This window comes from Saccopteryx bilineata, chromosome 2, assembly GCF_036850765.1.
Source record: "Saccopteryx bilineata isolate mSacBil1 chromosome 2, mSacBil1_pri_phased_curated, whole genome shotgun sequence".
In the NCBI taxonomy this organism is placed as follows: Eukaryota; Metazoa; Chordata; class Mammalia; order Chiroptera; family Emballonuridae; genus Saccopteryx; species Saccopteryx bilineata.
Genome location: NC_089491.1, coordinates 337,727,106 through 337,750,707, shown reverse-complemented (window position 1 = coordinate 337,750,707; position 23,602 = coordinate 337,727,106). Strand labels below are relative to the sequence as shown.

Genomic DNA, 23,602 nt, shown 5'->3' with positions numbered 1-23,602 from the left:
TGTATATTACTATACACTTCCTGGTCTTCAGGTTTCTGATCCTGAAGTTTCAGAAGTCTATATTTAACTATTTGACGTTGCTATCTAGATGTCTAATAAGCATCTCAAACAGAACATCTCCAAGATGAAATTCGTGATTTTTACCCTTCACCCAACCTTGTCCTCCCTTAGTCTTCCTCACCTCGGTTAATGGCCCTGGAACCTCCAACAGATGCTGTGACCCCAGAGCTGGTGTTTTCCTTGAGTCTTTCTCTCTCTCACTGGTTCCAGCCCCTACATCCAATTTGATCTATTAACAGATTTTATTGGCTCTCCCTTCAGAATGGGTCCCAAGTCCAACAATACTTCTCACACTTCCACCTCCATCACTCTGGGGCTCGTACCCGGTTTCAACTGCTCACTCTGCTTCCATTCATAGCTCTCCCTAAAATTCTTGTGCCATTTACAGCCAAAATGATCTCTTAAAAATGTGAATGAATGTCTGACTTATTTCACTTAGCATGCCACTCTCAAGACACATCGATGTCATTTCAAATGGCAGTATTTCATCTTTCCTATGGCCGAGGAGAATTCCATTGTGTACAGGTACCATGTTTTCTTTATCCAATCATAAACATGCTAAGTGAAACAAGACAGAAAAAGTCAAGAACCGTATGATTTCAGTCTCATGTGGGATATAAAACTAAAAGGAATAAATGAACAAACAATAAGAACAAACAAAAACTCATAGACACAGACAACAGCATGACGGTCATCAGGGGGTAATAAAGAGGGTAAAAAATATGGTGACAGAAAAAGATTTGACTTTGGGCAGTGGGCACACAATGCAATCAATACACAGATTATGTAGCGTAGAATTGAACACTTGTAACCTACATAATTTTGTTAGCCAATGTCACCCCCATAAACTTAATTTTTAAAAAAGATTGAGAAATAATGTGAATGAATGATGAATGGATTAAAAGGCTCTTATGGCTTCTTTTAGAATATATAGTTTTTTAGATTTTATTTATTCATTTTGGAGAGAGAAGAGAAAGAGACAGAGAGAGAGAGAGAGAAAGGGGGAGGAGCAGGAAGCATCAACTCCCATATGTGCCTTGACCAGGCAAGCCCAGGGTTTCGAACTGGCGACCTCAGCATTTCCAGGTTGACGCTTTATCCACTGCACCACCATAGGTCAGGCTCTTATGGCTTCTTAATGCACTTGGAATAAAAAGGGAACTACTCACTTGGTCTGTAAGACCCTATAATGTGTCAGGTTCCATGACACCATGTGATCAGGTGCTGGCTGCTTCCTTACTCAGCCTTCCCTTGCCCCTATTGCTCCCCTCTGCCCTGTGCACCGGGTGACCACCAGCTGGACCCCTCACACTTCCAAGCTTGATCATTGTCTCACGACCTTGTGAGAGTTTCTCCCTCAGCAGAGTCGGAAACTCTTTCCTCTAGGCCTTTGTATAGACAGCCCCTTCTTATTACCTTGTCATGTTTTCTCTGACCTCTATCTAGAAAACAAACAAAAAAAATACCACTTTCTAGTCAACCGCAGCCACTCTCTCCATTGTCCAGAATGGCGGCACTGGCCACACGCAGGTACTGAAACACGTGAGTTGTGCCCAGTCCAAATTTCAATGTGCGGTGAGTGTAGAATATGCAGATTTCAAAGGCTTGGGACAAAAATTATAAAATGTCTCAAAATTTTTTATGTTGACTATATGCTGAAATAATGTGTTGGTTTTACTGAGTTAATAAAATGTTATAATTTATGTTTCCCTCTTTTTTCAAATGTGACTGTTAGAAAATTTAAAGTATCTTTTTCAGTGGTTTCCAACTGCTGGTCTGTAGACCAATGTTGGTCTGCCAGAAATTAAGTGCTGGTCTGTGAAAGAGTTAACCACCCTGATGTATGAAGATTATAGACCCTCTATCTTCATACAACATCTTGGTGGCTGAAGACCATTGGCCTATGTGGTTCATGCGTAGCTCTCTTTCTATTTCTATTGGATAATACTGCTCGGCTCCATTATTGTTTTAGTTGTGCTTATCTCAAATTATCTTTTTTGCTTCCTCATTGGCTGTCTCTCCCCATTAAATGTAGTTCTGTGACAGCAGGGACCTTGAGTGTTTTTCAATTGCTACATTCCAATTTTTACAACTCTGTGTGGCACAGAGAAGGCACTCAATAAATATTCATTGAAAGAATGAATGAATAATTAAAGACTCCCTAGTCCTTTCTTCCTACCACTTCTCTATAACAGAGGTTACCAAAGCTAATCAGAATATTCTACACTGCAGGGGAAGAAACAGGAGGCCAAGAGTTTAGTATCTTTGAAACTCTTTTCTTGAATTATTTTAACTTAATCTCTTCAGTTGGATTTTAAATTCTTGAAGGAAGGGCTCATGGTTCCTCCTGCAAACTACTTCTTTTTTTCATAATAAATTCTTTGTATTTTAATTTTAAAAAATGTATTGATTTTAGAGAGAGAGAAATTGAGAGAAACATTGGCTTGTTGTGCTACTTATCTATCCCTGCATTCACTGGCTGATTCTTGTAAGTGCCCTGACCAATGGGGATCAAACCTGCAACCCTGGCATATCGAGATGATACTCCAACCAACTCAATTACCTGGCCTTGGCTGTGTAGTACCTTCTTGATTAGCACAGCACCTTAGTCAAAATACCAATAACAATAAAGTCATCATGTCCGCAAAGCTACCACATTTTGCATACTTACTATGTGGCAGGCATTGTATTAATTATGTCATTTACAAGATCTATAAGTTAGGACTTAGTGTTTCCATTTTTAAGATGAATAAACTGAGGGCTAGTAAACTTAATTAACTGTCTTAAGATCAAATAGTCAGCTGGTATAAACATTCAAATCCAGGCCATTCTCATGTCACAGGCCTTGAAAACTCTGAATCACTATATTCACAACATGTGCTCAAAGTCTTTAGGGCTAGCTGAATAATCACTTTCTGTGTAAAAAAAAAGGACAACCTAATAATAAGAAAAAATTATGGTGATACTCCCCACAAATAAGCAAGTGATGTATGACCCCTGGTATATTTCAATGTCGAAGTCTTGTGCGTGGCAGTGTCATACCTGACTTCCAGATGGAGGACCAGCAAGCAGCGGTCAGCCATGTCCTGGAACGACTTGGCAAGCTCGCTCAGAGTCTGTATGATCTGCTCGGACACGGGGGGCAGGTCCATGGTCACATGGCTATCCTGAGCGGGAGATAGCACTGAAAGAAAGGGGGGAAGACAAAACACCAATTATTCCACTAGATGCCTATGACATTTTTGAAAATGACATGTTATTTGTTGCCCATCATGTTGTTTTTACCAATTTGGCTAATGTTGGTGTTGGCAGCATTAGACGTCTGGGACAGGATAGGCTATTTCTGTCCTTGATTACACAGAGGAGCCCAGATGATTGTCTTGAATCTAGTCACGAATGACAAAAACAGTTTCAGAGTTGCACTGGCCCATCCACGTGGTCTATGCTTGTGCCATTTCTCCATCTCCCAGTGGCTGTGCAGTTTCTGGTCGCACACCCACACGGATGTTTGTGAAAGGAAAGTCGAAACTTTTCAGGGCAGCCAATTCCATCTCTGAGGGACGTGCATCTCCTACATCAGGCCATCATTGTTTGTCACCATGGATGTCTAATCACTGGCCCTGACTCTGCCAACTCCACAGTCGTTCCCCTACGTGTCAGTACCTCCAGCATTAGAAATATCTCCTTTGGCTTCCTTGCAAATCTTCCCAAGTTTTTTCAACCAGTCTTCAAATAAATTAATAATTTTATAGTTCTAATACTACACCAACAAAAAATCATCCTGATTATTCCGTGTTTCCCTTGAAATGTGGGATGCAGGACCAAACAATAAGTGGGGCAGAGTGGTCTGATCTGTCTAGAGAGAGATATCAGCTCCTTCGTTCTAGATGCTGTATCGCTTGCATGGGAGACTGAGTTACCGTATTCCAGGCAGGGGCGGTGGTAGTGTGCTGGATTCTACTTTAATCCATATAGAGCTTATAGTCAACTAAAAGTCCTACAAAGGAAATTTAAAAATTTCCTTTTCAGAAAATTTTATAAAGCTACCTTCTACGTATTTCCCAATTAATTGATAAAAATATTAATAGCACTTTGACTATGTCTTCAGGAAAATACTGAACAGCAAAAATGTGATTGACATTTATGTCTAGCCTTCTATCACATGTCTAGTGCCCCACGATTCTTAAAGGCCATGAATGGTAATCTGGCAATTTCCCCCAAAAGTTATTTGAGCTCTCTAGAGTCTCATAGCCTGGTCTTGAGTCCTGTGTTCACTAATTATGTGACCAAGAGCTAATTGCTTAAATTATGCCTGATTCAGTTTCCTTTTCTGTAAAATGGAGATAATAGTACCCAGTGCATGAGGTTGTTGGGAGTATTGAATAGTTTAATGTAGATAAAACACATAGACCCAATAGCACATAAAACTCACTCAATATGAATCTAAATCAACACAAATAATTATTTTTCATTAGTATGTGAGTTGCCCAGATTAACAAGCTTAATTATAGCAACAAATTACTTCAAAGATAATTCCAGCTACTTTGAAGTTTAATTTCCATTTCTCAGTACTTCTTGCTTTCTCATCTGAAGATTCTTCTCTCTCTCAGACACAGCAAGCGCTACTGACTACATGTCGGGGAGTGTTCCCCTTAGAGGTGGGAGCCAACATCTGGCTGCAGCAGCCTCTCCAGCAATGGGCTTCCAGTGCTGCATCTATTCCTAGACTCTTGCCAAGCCCAGAGAAGGGGCCAGAGAGACAGGCACGACTTCTCAGGCTAAGCACTCTCCTATGGAACCAAACTTTAAGAAATTACCACAGCAAACATATAGAAAATAATTTTGGTTAAAGGAATGGATGTGTAAGGAGGAAGGGAGTGTAGCGATGTAGATTTAAAATTACTACCAGCCTTGGTATCACCTAAGATGCTCACTAACTCCACCTGCAGGAGGCTAGATGTGTGACATTGCATTTGTTCTGTGATGTTAACATTATTTACTGTTGCATCACTAGGTTAGATTGCTGCCTTCATAATGTCTTCATTTGGCTGGGTGAAAGCAACTATAAGGAACACTGATCAAATATCTCAAAGCATTTTAGGGCTTTTGAGTTCCTGGATTCCTCACTAACAGTGGCATAGAGAGCTACTATGTATCAATGAAAAGAGGCAGAAAGATCCTGAAGAAACCCGACTGTGTCCAAGGTTCAAAGTTCTACAGCGGTCCCCCTTGTCAGCAGGGGATACATTCCAGCACCCTGTGGAAACTGTGAATGGTACTGAAATCTACATATAATATTTTTTCCTCTACATATAGTTTATACCTTTTCACTTAAAAGAAGCACTTTGCAGTTTCTCTCTGGCATATTTAAATTGCCAGCATTCCACTAGTCCCGTGCTTTGGGGCCATTATTAAGTAAAATATGGGTAACCTGTACACAAGCATTGTGATACCATGATAATTGATCTGGTAACGGACAAGGCTGCTTACTAAGTGCCTACTGGGAGGGTACACACAGTGTGGATACGCTGGACAAAGGGGTGAGTCACAGCCCAGCAGGACAGAACAGGACAGTGTGAGACTGCATCATGCTACTCAGAATAGTGCGCATTTGAAAACTCGTGAACGGTTTATTCCTGGAATTTTCCATTTAATAGTTTTGGACTGCAGATGCCTGTGGGTAACTGAAACAGTGAAAAGCAAGACCACAGATAAGAGGGGAGTATTGTACTAATGTCCCAAACTCGATCAAAGGCATTCTGGACAAATTCCAGCAAGAAAGTAAAAAAAAAAAAAAAAATTGCCTTATTATAGAAATATATAATTTCATTATGTGTTGCAACTCACCATTGTCAAACTGTGTCATTTAAAAAAAATTCAAGTAGAGTAAGTTAATGGTAAAATAAAGAGATAAGCAGCCAAGATAAAACTTGCAATGAGTGAGGTAAAAACAGTTTAGAATAGCAGCACACTGTACATTTCGCTTGACTGCATAGTATTGCCAAAACATAACATTCAAGTAAAAAGCAACATGAAAAATTACACCCAGCGTTCCACTGCCAAGCTGGCTCGCGAATTCTTGAGGGCTCACTGAAGTTTAAGGAGTTTTCCTAACAAGAAGGAATACACTGAGCAAAGAAGTGCTGAACATGGCAAACCCACAGACAAAACAAACAGTGACCTGGCTCTTAAGTGTCCAATGGAAATCTACAAAAAAGCAGGGAGGACAGAATCTGCTGTTTGAAAGATTGTAGTCAAGACAGAAGGTTATGAGACACATACACACAGCTGCACATACCCTTTTACAGGCTACATGGTTGTACATTTACCTTGGGGATTGTTCTTCATGTTGTCAGAAAACACATATACTATGAGCTTTAAAAATATTAGTACTTGAGTCTGACCAGGTAGTGGTGTAGTGGAACGAGTGTCAGCCTGGGATGCTGAGGACCCAGGTTCAAAACCCCAGATTGGCCCTGGCCGGTTGGCTCAGCGGTAGAGCGTCGGCCTAGCGTGCGGAGGACCCGGGTTCGATTCCCGGCCAGGGCACATAGGAGAAGCGCCCGTTTGCTTCTCCACCCCTCCGCCGCGCTTTCCTCTCTGTCTCTCTCTTCCCCTCCCGCAGCCAAGGCTCCATTGGAGCAAAGATGGCCCGGGCGCTGGGCATGGCTCTGTGGCCTCTGCCTCAGGCGCTAGAGTGGCTCTGGTCGCAATATGGCGACGCCCAGGATGGGCAGAGCATCGCCCCCTGGGGGGCAGAGCACCGCCCCTGGTGGGCGTGCCGGGTGGATCCCGGTCGGGCGCATGCGGGAATCTGTCTGACTGTCTCTCCCTGTTTCCAGCTTCAGAAAAAAGAAAAAAAAACAACAAAAAAAACCCCCCAGATTTGCTGGCTTGAGTGCGGGCTCACCAGCTTGAGCGTGGGGTTGCCGGCTTGAGCTCAGGATCACAGACATGACACCAGGGTGGCTGGCTTGAGCCCAAAAGTCACTGGCTTGAAGCCCAAGGTCAATGGCTTGAGCAACGGGTCACTGACTTGGCTGGAACCCCCCAAGGGAAGGCACACATAAGAAAGCAATCAATGAACAACTAGGGTGCTGCAACCACGAGTTGATGGTTCTCATCTCTCCCCCTTTCATCTGTCTGTTCCCCACCCCTTCTAAAAATGTGTGTGTGTGTGTGTGTGTGTATTAGTACGTAATCATTTTGTTAAGATATGCACTTGGAGCTGGTTTTTTATACTGGGGATGGGTCACATGATCCATCTTATTGACAATATCCTTGTTCCTCTTATAGACATTGCATAAAAGCAGGCATCTTTGAGACTCCCAGCTGACTATCTGTGGCAATGTAACTGGCTTTCTATATGAAATTGGTCTATGAGGCAGCTGCAAAGATGGTCTTGTGGGGCAAACACTGCCTGCGAGGTGAACCAACAGATGTTTCCACTTCTCTCTTGCTCATTCCACCAGACTCCAGAAAGCTAAAAGTCTGCATCCCAGCCTTGCTTAGTGGCTAGAAGTGGCCAATGACCCTCTACGTAGATTCTTCTTTGGCAACTTGATCTAACCCTGGGCTAATTCTGCAACTCATATTTTGACAGGGAACAAAACAAAACAAAAGTGGATTCTTGCCACTAAAATGTTCTGGATTGCACTTTCAAAAGAATTTGCAGTGCCGCTTGCTCATCCTTCACTGGTGCTTGGCCGGCTCCTCTCCCTGTTGCGGCAGCTCCCCCACGTTCAGGCTGCCCTCCCCAGGCCCTTTGTCCTTCCTACCCTCTGCCACTCCTCTCTCGAGGACATCAGGTCCATATGGAGGCTTCAAAACAACTGAGAACACTTGCTTTCCCCGCAGTCTGGCCTCCCATTGACTCTCCCATGTGCCATCATCTGACGTCTGCCTTCACTTCTTTGTCAAGCGATGATTCTGATAGTCATCACCAGTGATGGCCTAACTGCCAAATCCACTGGGCGCTTTCCAGTATCAACCTCATTCAACACAACTGGCCATTTCCTTCTTGAAATTCTGTTTTCCTTTGCCTGCTAGGGCACCATATTCCTCTGGGAAGCCTTCCACCTCCCTGATATTGTTTTCATAATTTCCTTCACTGGGTATTCTTCTATGAGTCCACTCATATATGCTGGTATTCCCAAAGATCTATTTATTTTTATTGGTCTTCCTTACTCATCATGCTATATGTTCTCTCTGAGTGAGCTCATCCATTTTCATGGTTTTTGCCATTATCTAGGAATGGAAGACTCCTGAATTCCCTCTGATCAACTGTTTGCTGGCAATCTTTACCAGCACATCCCATGGGCAAATCGAATGCAATGTGTTCAGAACTAAACTCATTATCTGCCTCTAGCATCTGCTCTTGATCCTGAATTCCCTTTCCGTCAGCAAAACATCAATTTAAGAATCTCAGCTGCAAACATGGGTGACGTTTGAATCGCTTCTCTCCCTTACTCCCCTCGGCGAAGACTAACTTCCGCCAACTCTGTTTCATACGTGTTTTCTTAATATATTGATAGTTTGTCTTTTCTATATCTGCAGTGATTTGCTTGGTTGGCCCTCATCTTGCCCAAGGACCCCTGGAATAGTCTCCTGACTGATGCCTTTGCCTCATGCCTTGTCCCTACCTTCATTCAATCCTCCATATTTAGCCAATTAGACATGAGTTAGAGTTACTAACTTAAAACAAAAATTTGGCTATGTTAATATTTTGTAAAAATCAATGTGTTTTTTTTTAATTGAACAAATGATTTCACTGACCAACATAACATGGCAAATTAATTTACATAATAACAGATGGATCAAGTCCAGGAAAGGTAAGGAACTTCTTGCCATCGACAACTCTAACTTTCTCCTTAGTTTCTTGAGTATATCCTAGGGACAGAAGGGGGATAGGGAAGTAGTCCATTAGAGCTGGTTTCCCAGGCTATTTGAAATCTTGCAAAAGTATAGTTCAAAGCGATTCTGGTCAACCCCTATAGCCCAAGCACTTTCTCTATAAATTGGGTTACCTTTAGAAGTCACAGTAATTTCATGAGGCCATCTTGCTGCAGCTGAGACTTCAGGGTCTCTCTTTTCTATTGATATAAACTCCCTGGGATATCAAACACCCAGCATCTCACAAAAAAACCCAACAGACTAACTGTCATGGAGAAGCAGTCAGCGTAGGCCATTAGGATGTCTCGAGTGGTTCTACATCCTGATATTAACCAGACTGAAATCTGTTTAGGTTTTAAAATTAGTCAAAATTGGACTCATTCAGACCCAGAAGAGCATCTGTTTTCAAGGATGCAGCTGCTACACTTTCAATGGCAACTTGCTGTGACTTCTTTAATTGCCTCGTATGAGGATGTCCTTGTGCATCTGCAATATTATCTAAAATTGCTACAATATTAGCTTAGACTGGTATCAGCTGTCATCAAAGTGATAAATTGAACAGGGAAGGACGGTTATCACAGCAGGAACAGAAAGGTTAACTCTGTGAATTCTAACTTTTGAGAGGATGGAAAAAGACAATGAGAAATGATCCTATGAGATTTTTCTCACTGGGAAACGTTTCCGAAGATCACATTTTGCTGCAATCATTATTTCTGACTCCTCTTCCTATTTGTACAGAGAACTGACAGCCACCGCAAAATGATCTCTGCTTCCACCTGGATGCAATTATTTAATTTCCAATCTTTAGTTTTCTTATTTAGAGAATTAAGGTAGTAGCACCTTCCTAACTCCAAGAACAATGTGTCAGTAGGTTTTGTAAATAATTTTGAGATCCTCTGCTTTTGTCAGCTGGATACTCTTTAAAAAAAAATTAAAAATGGGAATGCTGAGTAGGCCTGTGACATTAAGAAATAATGGGACTCACAGAGTCAGTGGGGACAGTGGCAGGAGACCCCCTGTCTCACCTCTTTCTGCTTGTTAAATGCCGGTGAGACATGCTATCATCAGGCCTGACATGGGGCAGAATTTAAAAATGTTACATGCTATAAAGCCACAGCTCCCAGTTGGAACTTTCTTGCTGGCTAGCTCTATCCTCAGCCTTCTTAATTCCCCTGCACCATGATCTCTACTTTTTTATTCATTCCCTTGAATTATTTGCAAACCCATAAAAGCTAACTTTCCCCCACCCCAGTGTTTTGTACACAGTAGGCACTTTTAAAGTGTTAAGTAAATTATACATCAATAAATTTACTAGTTTCTGGAATGGATATGAGAGCTTCACATGCTGAAGTATCTACTGTCTTATTAGCATCTAATGTGAATTTCCTAAGGACACAGATGTCTTTTCCTCCTCATCGAAGTCAATGGCTCCAAATTAAAATTTCATGGTGACACTTTTCAATCGCTCTTTCTCTTTCCCGAGACACATTTTTAACACCTAGCTATTCTCTGCCTACAGTCCTAGCATTAGCCAGTATTACCCAGCCATTTATTTAGACGGTCTTTCCCACTTTCCAAACAACCTACACCTAGTTTTAAGTTCTTTTGCTATATTTCTGCATAAGTACAGGCCTTATCTCAGAAACCTGTTAGGTAGGCTCTCTATAGTTTGCCTCCTATTTCAGAAGCAATGGTTCTTTTGTTCCCAAATAATATTTTCTTTTCAGTCCGGATTTCCTCAGAAATGTTGGGTTTGAGCTAGCAAAGCCAATTGATTTTTTTGAAAGCCAAAATGCTGACTCAGGTTGTTTCCTGACCTACAGAATTAGGATTGCAAAGAATGGGGACATTGTGTGCATTGTTCAGATCACATCCCGGACACCCAGCCATGTGTCCAGCCAGCTCTGGAAATAGCACCTACTGTCTGAGACATCATATCCAACCAACAAAGCCTTTTATACCTAGTAGCTGTGTGCAAGAATGCTAAGCCTTCCACTGCTGCCTCGGGAAGGGAGCTCTCTTTTGTGCACTCTAACAGGGGAAAAAGGGAAAAAGGTCAAACAGGAGGAATTTTTTTTTTTTAAACTGGGGGGAGGGAGGTGGAAGAAATTTATTACCAGAAAGGAAAAGAGAGACAAGGATGGGGGCCCTGAAGGGGAAGCTGTCTTATTTATATTTCCTTTTCCAGGGTCTATTCACCTAATTGATAATATATTTATGGCAAAATAATGCTTCCAGTGGGTACAGGGGGAAAAGACCTACTTTCTTTTCTATCATATCATTTGTTAGTGAAATGGTCATTTGTTATACCTTTCACCCCGATAAAGCCCAGGGCAACATGGCTTCTTAGCGTTCTCTGGGACATTTCCCTCTCATTCCTTTCTCTCTCTCTCCTCCAAAATGATTTCTATTACACTAATTGTGGATAGTAACTCTTTGGGAAAGAAAAGATACTCTTGTCTTACTCATTGCCCAGGTGATGACTCAGATTATTATGATGAGGCCAAAAAACCCCAAGGACCAAACTCTGATAAATAACTTAACTTGATAGTTGCTGCTTAAGAGTCATTTCATCTCTACGAAACCACACTCTCTCCTGCTGCTTCCAGAGAAATAAAGTTTATTCTTTAACTTTTTATTTTCTCTAAAACATATTTCTTAACAACTCTAAGCCTCATTTTACTAATTTATTCAACTTATAGTTGCTGTGAGGACACAATGGGGGACTTGGCCCCTAACAAGGTGTCTGTCACAAGACTCAAGATCTTCCTTTGAACTCTGGCCACACTCTACCTCCCTCTTATGGCTGTAACACACTCCACCTTGCCCCGAGTTTGCCTAAGACATCCCTGGGAGCGCGTGAGATGCATGCGGAAAAGCAACACGTTATTCTATGAAATATGGCATCTTTCATAGCCTGTAGTTTTTCTTTACACTCAGCAATAATGCTTGTTGAATTTACTCTTTAAGGACAAATCAAAGAATCTTATATCCTTTTTTTTTTCTTTTTCATTATATCTGCACAATGCCTTAAACTTAATGTCTTCCAAAGAGTTCACTAGCCTGGAATGTTATTCTACTTCAGGGTAAGAAACGAAGCCTCGGAAAGGCTGAGTGGTTGGAACTGAAGACTGATTCCAAATGTTGACCTATGTATTAGGATCAAAGGAGAGTTGTGTAAGGCACACTATGGACAGCAAAACAAAAATAAAACCACGGTGAAAAGGAGAGATGTTTCCCTAAGCTACGACAGGATAAGAGGCCAATTCTGAGCCAACAGAATGCACTAGACAGGGCGCCGTTCCACAGAGGGGAAACCACAGGCCGCTAATCACCTAGCAGGGCTGATGGCAGGTAATAAGCCTGTGCATGCCCTAGGTGCTCCAAGGCACTTAGCTTTGGGCTCCTACCTCCCTACAGTGCGAAGCAGCACAGATGGTTTTTACACGTTGTGGGTGATAACAGTACAGACCTCAGTGTCTTCTGGACCTGGGGGGAAACAATATTGATCTTTCTTTTATTCCAAATAATCCTCCCCAAGGCTTCGTGAAAACCTAATCATTTACTAAAAAGGCGTGTAGTGTGACCAAATGAGCTCCTGTCAGAAATGAAAGTTTCTAGAAATGAGGGAAAAATAATGAACAGCTTCTGTCCTTCTGTTGAAAGGCACTATTGTGGCGCTCTATTAGATTTCCATAGACTCTGTGAGTCTTCTGTATTTCTGTAAAACCCCGCAACAGAGAGCATCCTAAAGTGTTAACCAATACTTAACCAGGTATTTCAGGTGAATAGGAGACACAGATTAAAGTTTTAACAGAATTTTAGAGGCAAAAATAGTATACGGCCAAGAGATAACACTTATCTATGTCCAACAGCATCCTTCCAGCTTTGGCATTTGTAAATCTTCCAAAGAGCCTTAGGGGATGGCTTATTCATTGTGTAAATTAGAAACATTAGGCCCATTTACAAATGGTGAAACTGAACCAAACAGAAATAAAGCACGTTTTCCAATATGACACGGCACACAAGTGCCACAAATCAACATAGAACTAAAGGAGTTAAATTGAAAGTCCGATAAGGGGTCCTTCTTCAATTTATCTTTTCCAGCTGCCTTTTGTCCTGAGTCTATTACCTTCTTGACTGACAGCAGGGACAACCTCACTTTCATCCTGTATCCCCAGTGCACAACATGGTCTCTGGACCAGCGCATAACGATCAAGTGCTGTGACAAGGTGCCCTTTGGAGACAGACAGACCTGAGTTCAAACTCGGACTGTCTCATACAGCATCTGAGCGAACTTCTCTGTCACAGTTTCTCCACATGTAAAAGAAAGGTCAGCACACCAAACTCTCAGGATTCCAGTGATTAAATGAGGAAATGTACAAGTGCTTAGAATAGTGCCGAATACGCAGGGGCTTAATATATGGCAATTACTATTACTATGACTTCTATGATTTACTCAATAAATAAGTAAATAACAAAACTGCAGTTTCCTTCTCCTCCAATTACAACCTAAGTAGGCTTTGGTACCACCAGGCTAGCTTTACTCATTTAATGGCAAAACCTGATGAGTTACTGCGACAACGCAGCAAAAGTGGCAGAATCCTAGAAGCCCTGCTCCTTCAGACCCGACTGCTGTTAGGACAACACACGGACCAATGGCTGATCTGGAAGACAGAGCTGACCTTGACACCAAGCACACAGTCACCAAGACTAGCTGTGTGGCTGGCACCGGCTTCCTGTGAAGCATGTTGGAAGTAAGCAACAGAGGCAGAAGTGAGTTGCTAACACACAGTGTGGGATTTGCAGGTGTAAACCTGGCGAAGGGAATTTCTCGGCAGGGAGAACAAGCGTGGCCGCTTCTCCTGTCTGTGGTAAAAGGGAACCGTTAAGCCCCGCCCCTTTACTCTCACTAGTGACAGACATCCGTGCAGGCTACATTGATGAACTGGGCCCATCCACACACACCGACTAATGCCTGTGAAGGTTAATAATAGGCAGCCATATTTCTGTCTTTATACATTAGTAACACATGACGAATGTTTACACATCCATCCCAGTCTTGCTACGTAATCCTTAGAATAATTAACAGTTCCTATAGATGCCTCCAGAATCAAGTTTCCTAAGAACCAAAAGATAAATAATCTATTTTTATGCCGGTGAAGGGTAAGTTACATAGAAAAGCAATAATTTATCTGTCAGGTGATCATATAATTTCAGGTGATAGCCTCAAAACCTAAATAATTTTTCCCCTAAGTAAAAAGTCATGAGTGTTCTCATTAATTATAAAACCAATTTCCCTACGTAAGCCTTTTTGATTGACTGCCTATGTGAAGGCTCAGAAAGTAGTTAAATTCTGACTCAACCACTTACTAATCCTGGGCAAACTTAAAGCTGTGAATCAGCAATAATGATTTCTAAGAGCATCATTGTGAGAATTCACTGGGATGAAACACAGAAAACCTTTAGAACAAGGCTTTGCACACAGTACGTGCTCAGTAAATCCAAGGTACTGATGTTGGACCTCCTGGTGAGCCTGTGGCTCTGAAACTCCTAGACTCACCAAAATGAGTAATCTCATTACACACCAGAATGGTCCTTGCAAAACACGGCAGCACCGTGGCTGAGTTGCTCACGTGGCTAACGAACAGAAAAGAAACAATATGCTGATATATTAAGACATTCACACTGTGTAAACTTTCAACCTATGGACCTTAAAATGAAGAATCAGAACACTAGAGAATCCTGGAAATGTTCCATTCGGTGAAGACAAACAGGAGAAAAAGGGGATCAAGGATGGCAGGTTTACATTTTACCTTTTTATCTACTAAGGGGGAAGGTTGGCACTGGCTTCCTGTGAAGCATGTTGGAAGCAAGCAACAGAAGCAGAAGTGAGTTGCTAACACATGGTGTGGGATTTGCAGGTGTAAACCTGGCGAAGGGAATTTCTAGGCAGGGAGCGTGACCGCTCCTCCTGTCTGTGGTAGAAGGGAACCGTTAACTTCTCTAGGGCTGCCGATTTAATCAAGGAGGCAGCATTTCAGGCAGGCACGAGGAAGTAGCAGTTTGGCGGGAAAACAGGGAACAGTGGTACTCAGAGCTAAAGTAGCGTTTCTCACGTTATTTTGAGGGAGGTAGGAAGGGATCTCTCTTTTCAAAAAAAGGCTGTCTGCAGGGCTTGGCTCTTCAGCAAAATGAACTTCAGATTTATTTCAGCAATGCAAAAGGATAGGCAATGAAGCTTTGAAATTGTTTGTTTTTGAGAGATCAGGTCTGCCTTAATCTAAACAGGGCCTGAAAAGTCCTATTTATATTTATATTTTGAGTCAGTGTTTATCTCCTGGTCATGGATTATTTTCCCCCTGCCAAAGGCGCTGCGTGGAGAGCAGAGGAGAAATACACATGGGTATGTGTCCACATGGTGCAGTAAGGAAGTAATGGTTGTGAATCATATATCCATGAGCTTCTGACCTGAAATGACAGAAATTATTTTCACTAGAGGAGACAGAAATGGTGTTATAAATTGTTTCAATATACACATAAAGACACTGACAAGTCAGGGCTTCTATTAAGGCTAAAACAGCTGAATTGAATTTATTTTGGAAAAAGAATTTTTTTTATATTTACTACCATAGGAGATGTGTTCTTTTATTTGCTTTCTTGGGAGTATACTCCCCTGGATAATACCCTGGGTTAAATTTACCACAGAAAGTGAGACAGGAAAATACTTCGTGCCCTTGTCTATTGTCAACCCAGCGTCATTTCCACCCACTTTCCTGGAAGCTGGGGAGTCTAGGAACGTATATAATGTATATGTAAGGTCTGGGAACTATATTTTCCAACTTCTTGCCAGCAGGGTTTTGGGTTTAGATTCTGGCGGTGAGAGGCACTCCCCAAAGCTGTGCAAGGCAGAAAGAAAGGGGAGACAGTCCTCTCCTTAGCAGTGGTAGGAATATGCTCGGGCCAGTGGCACATGGGGGACAGCTCCTGCAGTAGCTGGTTCCCCACTGCAGGTGGCGCATTTCCTCGTTTCCTGCAAGCCAGAAGCTCTTCTCCTTGCTCTTTGCTTCCATCCAACTGTTTTCTAAGCTCTTTCAACAATTTTTAAAAACATCTCATTCCATGTATTAAATTTCTTCTTGCTTGAAAAACCTACAAATGGCTTCTGTTTTCCTGACTGATGAATAAAAATAACGTTCTACTCATGAGCTATTTCTGAGCTATGGCAACTCGGGTCTCAGAGAACATTTGGAGCCGGAAGGGGTGGGATGAAGGGTCACTAAGGATATGCCTCCTGGACACTTCACTCACGAGCACACCTTCTGTTTCAGGTGCCTGCCCTCATCTGTGATTATAGGTTGCTCCTTTCATTTTTATATTCTTCTCGGTGATCTCATCAGGGAGCTTTCTGGATGCTGCACAACAGTGGTGGTTAAAAGTACAGATGTGTGCAAGTTCAAATCCTGGCTCTGCCCCTAATAGTTAATGTGTCCTTGGGGAAGTTACTTCACCTCTCTGTGCCTCGGTGTCCAGTATGTAAAAATGGAGATAATTTATGGTATCTACTTCAGGGGTACTGTGAGGATTAAATGAGAGAAAAAGAGAAAGAAAGAGAAAGAGAGAGAGTTTAAGAATATACCCTGCCATAGAGTGTTTGATATTATTTTTTGTTGAAATTACTTAATATTTCTGGTTCAAATTTTATGTCTCAAGCCTCCCCCAGCCCTCACCATAAAATATGTTCCTTTTGACAGGTTCTAACCATGGGATCACATTCATATTTCCCCCAAATGTCTGAAATTTAACTTTCTGAAAACTAAACACCCAGCTACACCACTGTGTACTTTCTTTGCATGTAAACTCTAATAGCACATGCTAACATTCTCCAAAGACTATAATAATTTTTATTTTCCCAATGAATTCTTCCTTTTGATTCTATTAAATACTACAGGATATTTGGTCTCCATGTTTTTCCCCCTTGAGAAGAAACTCATCCAAAGACAAGCCGAGAACTTAGTTCCTATCTCACCTTAGCAGAATCCCCCCTCACCACTACCATCATGTTGGTGTCGTCATTATATCCAGAAAGCACCGCCCACAGCCTGTACCTCACTGAGTAGCCTGTAGGACATTTCTTTGTGTCAGTATCACTCGCCTCTTTCTTTCATATTTGTTTTCATCTTAATCTGAATGTTTCCTTTAACTTCCTCTCAGCAAGGTGAGTTGCCATAGAATATCTTTCACCATTAGCAAGGATGGTTGCTACACAGATGTGCTCTCCTCTGTATGGGGTATACAACTCAAAATAACATACAGGAATTTCTTTGGCTGTTACAAATGGTCCGTTTTGTATTTTGCCATCGTTTTAGGCGAAAGCACCACTATACACAGCAAAAGTATTTGATAAGGAGTGGGCGGGGGAAGAAAAGACAACAGAGCGAAGGAAGATAGGCTTTGAACTTAATAAAGCAATTCTGATATTTCAAGTCTGTTAAAATGTAGCTATAATTGTTTTTGCTGTTATTACATTATTTTAATTTTAAAAATTTGTGTTTTTTTGTTTGGTTTTTTACTTATTCACTTTAGTGAGGAGAGAGAGAGAGAGAGAGAGAGAGAGAGAGAGAGAGAGAGAGAGAGAAAGAAGGGGGGAGGAGCAGGAAGCACTAACTCCCATATGTGCCCCGACCAGGCAAGCCGGGGTTTCGAATTGGTGACCTCAGTGTTCCAGATCAACACTTTATCCAGTGTGCCACCACTGGTCTGGTTAAAAGGTTTGTTTTTCAATTACAGTGGACATACAATATTATATTAGTTTCAAGTGGTGAGACATTCATATACCTATGCAGTAATCACCCCGATAGGTCAGTGCCCACCTATCACCATATGTAGTTAATACAATCTTCTTGACTACATCCCCTATGCTATACTGTACTTGTTTTATCAGGTAAAGAAACAACTTCATGATAAGAAAGAGAAGTAAGAGATTTTCTGATCCAGAAAGTAAAAAAGCATGTCCAAGTAAGACTAAAACTCTGCTAGACTCTTCTTAAAGAAAAATGCAGTACTTCAGATGAAAGATTGGAAAATATCTGTCACACGAGAAAGCAGAAGTCACAAACAGAGTGGAAACGCCAATTGTCCGCAGGGAGGGGGACTGAGGAATGTAAAGCAGAGCCTGCGAGAAGGGCAAAGTCAGAGAAACAGTAAAATGTCTCGTCAGTTCAATGAGAAGCTGTGTGTCCCTGAGAATAGCATCCCTGCTCTGTCCCTGGCTAAGCATGTCATACCTTTGTGCTTTGGTTTTTCCATCTGCAAAATGGGAATAGAGATGCTAGCTTTCTAATGAGCTCAGGGAGTGGCTGAGCTAATAAGATGAATGACTACAGCATGAATTACAAATATATAGCGGTAGAGAGTTTCCGCTGGGGAAACCAACAGGAAATCAAAGGGAAAGCAAAGAAAATTGAAAATGGACAGGATAACTCCACAGCTTTCTAGATATCCCTGGGGGCTGCTCGTTTCAATGAGAAGGAGGGATGCCCAGCGGAGCTCAGAAAGTGGTGCGAACTAATCTGAGATGAGCTGTGATGAGCAGGGCCGACTGCGGCCCCATCAGGTTAGCAAAGAGCAGTGAGGAACAGGGCGCAGACTGCCACTGGTGATAAAGAGCCAGCTAAACGCTCTATTAGCTTTTCATTTTGCGAATTAATGTCCTTTAAGGCGAGTGTACACTAACCAGTAATGAACTGTCTCTTTAGGACTGCCCGTGGTCCTCCTCTCTGCCTCTGCACGAAGGCATAAATTTCCCATGGAAATTAGCGCTTTTAAAGAGGCAATAACTCTTTTAAAAGACATTTGTTTTCAATTAGTTCCTGCAAACATGCTCCTGATGAAGATTGCCCTCTTTTTTTCCTCTTTCTTCTTCCCTCTCCTGAATTTATCTTATCAAAATTAAAGGAAAAAGAGGCAAGACAACAATCCTTCATAAAAAGAAATGTTTATAAGCTGAAAGACGTAGGTATAAATCAAGTTTTTAATTATTTTTTAACTTTTTCCATTGAATTGAGACAGGGTGGGGGAAGGAGAGAGAGAGAGAAGCATCAACTTGTTGCTCTACATAGGTGGTCCATTTAGTTGTGCACTCACTGATTGCTTCTCCCATGTGCCCTGACTGGGGATCGAACCTGCAACCTCAGTGCACCGGAATGATGCTCTATCCACTGACCAACCCAGCCAGGGCTCCTTCATAAAATTTTATTGCTAAATAGATGTGATTTATTTAAGAGTCCAATACAAGCTGAGAGTATTAAAAAAAACAAAACAATACCTGAGAGACGCTACTCGTCTTCTATAATGATGAAGAGAAATAAATCTCTTACTAGTCAAGTCTTTTATTTTTTTATTTTTTATTTTTCTGAAGCTGGAAACCGGGAGGCAGTCAGACAGACTCCCGCATGCGTCCGACCGGGATCCACCCGGCATGCCCACCAGGGGTGATGCTCTGCCCATCCGGGGCATCGCTGTGTCGTGACCAGAGACACTCTAGCGCCTGGGGCAGAGGCCAAGGAGCCATCCCCAGCGCCCGGGCCATCTTTGCTCCAATGGAGCCTCGGCTGCGGGTAAGAGAGAGACAGAGAGGAAGGAGAGGGGGAGGGGGAGGGAAGCAGATGGGCACTTCTCCTGTGTGCCCTGGCCGGGAATCGAACCCGGGACTTCCGAACGCCAGGCCGACGCTCTACCACTGAGCCAACCGGCCAGGGCCTCTTACTAGTCAAGTCTTGAACAGTAAGCCTGATGACTGGGTTCTCCATTTCCCAAGGTCCTCTAAATCTTACACATCCCGCAGAACTGCTAAGCCAGGCCTGGGCCTCGGAGGCTCATCACGCATCCTCGTGTTTCATTTCTCCGGGGTTTACCACTGCTACAGCTCACAGAAGACCATACAGCTGGGGCTGAGGTTCTCTCTTCAGCCTTGGACCAGCCTCCCAAGGGGGTCTTCATCCAGAAAACATTTCTCAAGAAAGACCGTGGGGAAGGCCAAGCCCGTCTGGCCTGGGGATTTCTGGTGGTGGCTGTTTGCTTTGTGGTTGACAAGCCGGAACCATTGAGTATCTACTGATAAAATCAAACTAGGCTTAAAAGCCTGAGAGAAAAATATTGTTATATATTTTCAACCTTAGCTGCTTTCTTTTTTAATATAAAAAGTTAATATCGAGGAGACTGTGTTGTATTCTGACATAAAGAAGTTGATGAGAAGTCAGGAAGTCTGAGTTCTGTGACTGGGTTTCTTGCTAATTTTTCTAAAAGGGTTTTGGATTTATTTTCTTCCCTAAAGATTTATATACCGCTGACTTGCCTAAGAACTTGGAAGTTCTTTCTCATATATTACCTTATATTAGCCTTGCAGATTTTAATTAAAAAGATTTCACAGGGGCATACATTCATAATAAAAACAATCTCATAAAAGACATGACAAGTCTGTTTCTACACGTAATGTTCTTAACATTCATCCCTGCAAGACGAACTACCCTTTTCTTCTTTTCTCCATCTTTGATATTTCCTAGGTGACTGTATTAAAAATAACACTAAACCCTCTGCGTTCATTTAACCGCTTCTCTGCATTCATGTCTTATGTAGATAATGGTCCCACTAGGTTGTGTGGCCCCTAATGGCCTGGACCATCACCTCTGTGCCCCACTGACTCCTCATGCCCAACCCAGAGCAGGCTGATGACAGAAGGGACAGAATGAATGAGGGACAATATCCTGTCTTGCTCAGTGCCAATTTCACCGTCCTCTTTCCCTTCATGGGAGTTCTCATATCTTTCTCTTTTTTTTCACACTTTAATATCGTGGATTCTTCTCTAATAATTTAAGAATAACATCGGTCCTTCCCCCACAACCTTGACATCGCAGTTACCCCTCAGTCTGGCATCCACACTGCCTATTATTTGTCACTTCCTTGTCATCCCTTGCCTTTCTTGTCAGAAATACCCCTGAGCACTGGCATTTCTTCTGCCCCTGGAATGACTTAGTCTAAAGAGAAGCACATAAGAGGTCAAGTTCCTGGGGTCCTTGGAGTGGAATGCCCTTTGGAGTTCGTTATATTACAACAGTACTTAAGTGAGACTGATGGTTTTCTTTTCGGTCAATTAGCATTTATTGAACACAGAGTAGACTCAGATGTGCTCTAACATGAAAAGGAATTCACAGAGTTGGTCTTTAAAAAAAAAATTTCTGAGCCTTTCAACATTCCGAGCCCTTTAAATATGGGAGACTGCGCCCACCTTCCCCCAAATACAGAAGCCCCATGACAACCTTTGTGGGGTGGCTGATGCAGGGGAGTAAGGTGAGGCACAACTGAGGGAGCGATTAGCTGGGGGCCACCTGGTGACACAGAGGGCCCTGGGGAAGTAGCCACAGGTGCAATGTCCCTTTCCTGGAGTCATCTCTGCATAACGCCTGCCACTCTTGTATCTCAGAGCCATCCCTGCATTTCCCGCATGTGAAACCATATTGAAATCCTCTTCAGATCATAATACATCTGCTCTAGGAGCCTGAATGAGAGATGCTGGAGGAACATTGACTCAGAATTTCCTAACTGGAGTGCAATTATAATCTTAGCCACAGTGCGAAATTAATGTAGCCCTTTGCATTTTAAATGCATATTTTAATTAAATGACGCCCATCTGTAGAATATGAGACTGCATTTTTATTGAGGATTTCAAATGATATAATCTGTTCCCATAAAGCGTAAATGGCTTGGTTCATGTTTCCAGCAACCTCCAAAGAATTTGACAGCTCTGGCAACGAGCACATGCGGGGACACTCAATTTTGCTTAGATTTAAGTCTGTTTAACTAGCAGGGTGAGCGCTATTTGTGCGATGAGATTTCAGTTGTGTAAGAAAGTGACAGGAAGTAAGAGTGCAGCCCTTAAATATCTCGGATCGTTTTTCTATGGCGTGTCTGTGAGAAGGAAAACCATGGGCAAGGGCGGTGTGTGTGTGCCCTGGCTGGAGCTCTGTGGTCATGATGGCAATCCTTTAAGTCAATAAACCAAATGAGAAGCTTCACATAAGGTAGAAGGTATGAACCTAACCACTAAAATACAGACTGACACCTAAGGCCATACAGTATGCCACATTTCCCCCTGCACAACAGGTTTGGTTTTTCAGAAACCGTTCTTTGTTCGCTTAGTATTTTTATTTAATGTAACTTAGGAACCATTCAACCCCAGACACTTCCCTGATTGGACAATTCCCCTCTCAATAAATCTAGACACAGTGGGTATTCTATCAATATCATATATATATTTTTTCCAAGTAAGCTGAATAGCCTTTCAGTGTCCCCAGTATTGGTTCAGAAATTAGCTTTTTTTAAATGTTTTTATTTTTTTTCTCCTGTTTTCTTTGTTCCTGTGAACATACACTGTTAAAAATTCTTTTTGTTTGGTTTCGGTGGGGTTAATGAAGGAAGCTAGGGAAATGTGCACACTCGTGCATCATACTTTTTAAACAATTACTTAAGGTCCACCCTAAGTGAGAAATTGTTATTGACTTTATGCTTATTTGCCATGCAATTGGACCTGTGGTGTACTTTACCCAAAATGCTGTTCTTTTACTTCCTGCAGTCTGTAAGTCCATCAGTTTACTGACTATCTCTCCAAATTCTGGGCAAGTTACAGGCAGCCTTCAGGCATCATAACTGATCAGTGTTACCCCTCCTGCCTCAGTGTAGTGGGAAGAAATATTCCAGGAGCAACATGAAAGATGAAGTCGGCAGCTTGCATTGGTTTTTCACAGCCTCTGACTCCGTGGATGTGAATGATTCCTAGCTAAGTCTACGGCTTGAGGTCAGTGCTAATTTTTGTTACTGGCGTAGAATTCAGAAGAGGCTCTGGTCTAAGTGAAAGGTGGGAAGCCTACAGCTAGGCCTGCTCAGCATCCCTCTAAACTGTCTGGTACCCACTTCCCTATGGCAAAAAGTTTTGGGGGTCTAAATGAACAATTTGCTAATCTGTTAGATTAGCAATCTAATCTGTTAGACTGAACCTAGGATTGTTTTTTGAGAAGGATTTTGACCCTACTTGGAGCTTCTCCTTTAGCTAAACTCCAGCATTCTTAAGTGGCTCTCAAAGGTGCTCACTGGATCAGTGTCGCCATATTGCCCAAGTAAGAGAGGCTTTTCTTGTTTCCATTATGGAGTTGCTGCGGTCCAGGTCACATTATTTCAGGTGTGATCTCATGATAAGTAAGTGCCAGAGATCTAAATGAGGGGAGCTGTTGGGACGTGTAGGGGTGGCATGTGGGGAGGAAACTCTTCTCTGGTGCCTGTGTTCTTAGAGTCATTCACACAGAAATATATATTTCCCCACTGAAATAATATTGTTAGTAGAGGTCAAGGTTGATTAGCCTGTCCATTTATTTGTTAATCAATAAAACCACATTTTTGGAGCCCTTTCCACGTACCATATTTGCTGGTGATATAAACAGGTAAGACACAAAACCATCCTTTTACGGTGCTTATAGTCTAGTTGGAAAGGCAGCATGGAAATAGATAAATGGTATCCTACGGTCATGGGAAATGCTAGAGCTAGCTCTTGGATACTATGAAAGGTCAGCTAAAGGTTTCTCAAGTCAATCTGAGAAGG

The 23,602-nt window shown here is 42.2% G+C and overlaps 1 protein-coding gene across 1 annotated transcript in view; it reads right to left on the bottom strand.

The window, feature by feature from the left end:
* The window catches only part of EXOC4 (exocyst complex component 4), a 683,500-nt gene that overhangs the window by 58,374 nt on the left and 601,524 nt on the right, over nucleotides 1–23,602 (bottom strand). Inside the window, exon 15 of the mRNA XM_066262321.1 lies at nucleotides 3,103–3,244. Coding sequence (XP_066118418.1) covers nucleotides 3,103–3,244 — 142 coding nt within the window. The remainder of the gene's footprint in view (nucleotides 1–3,102; nucleotides 3,245–23,602) is intronic.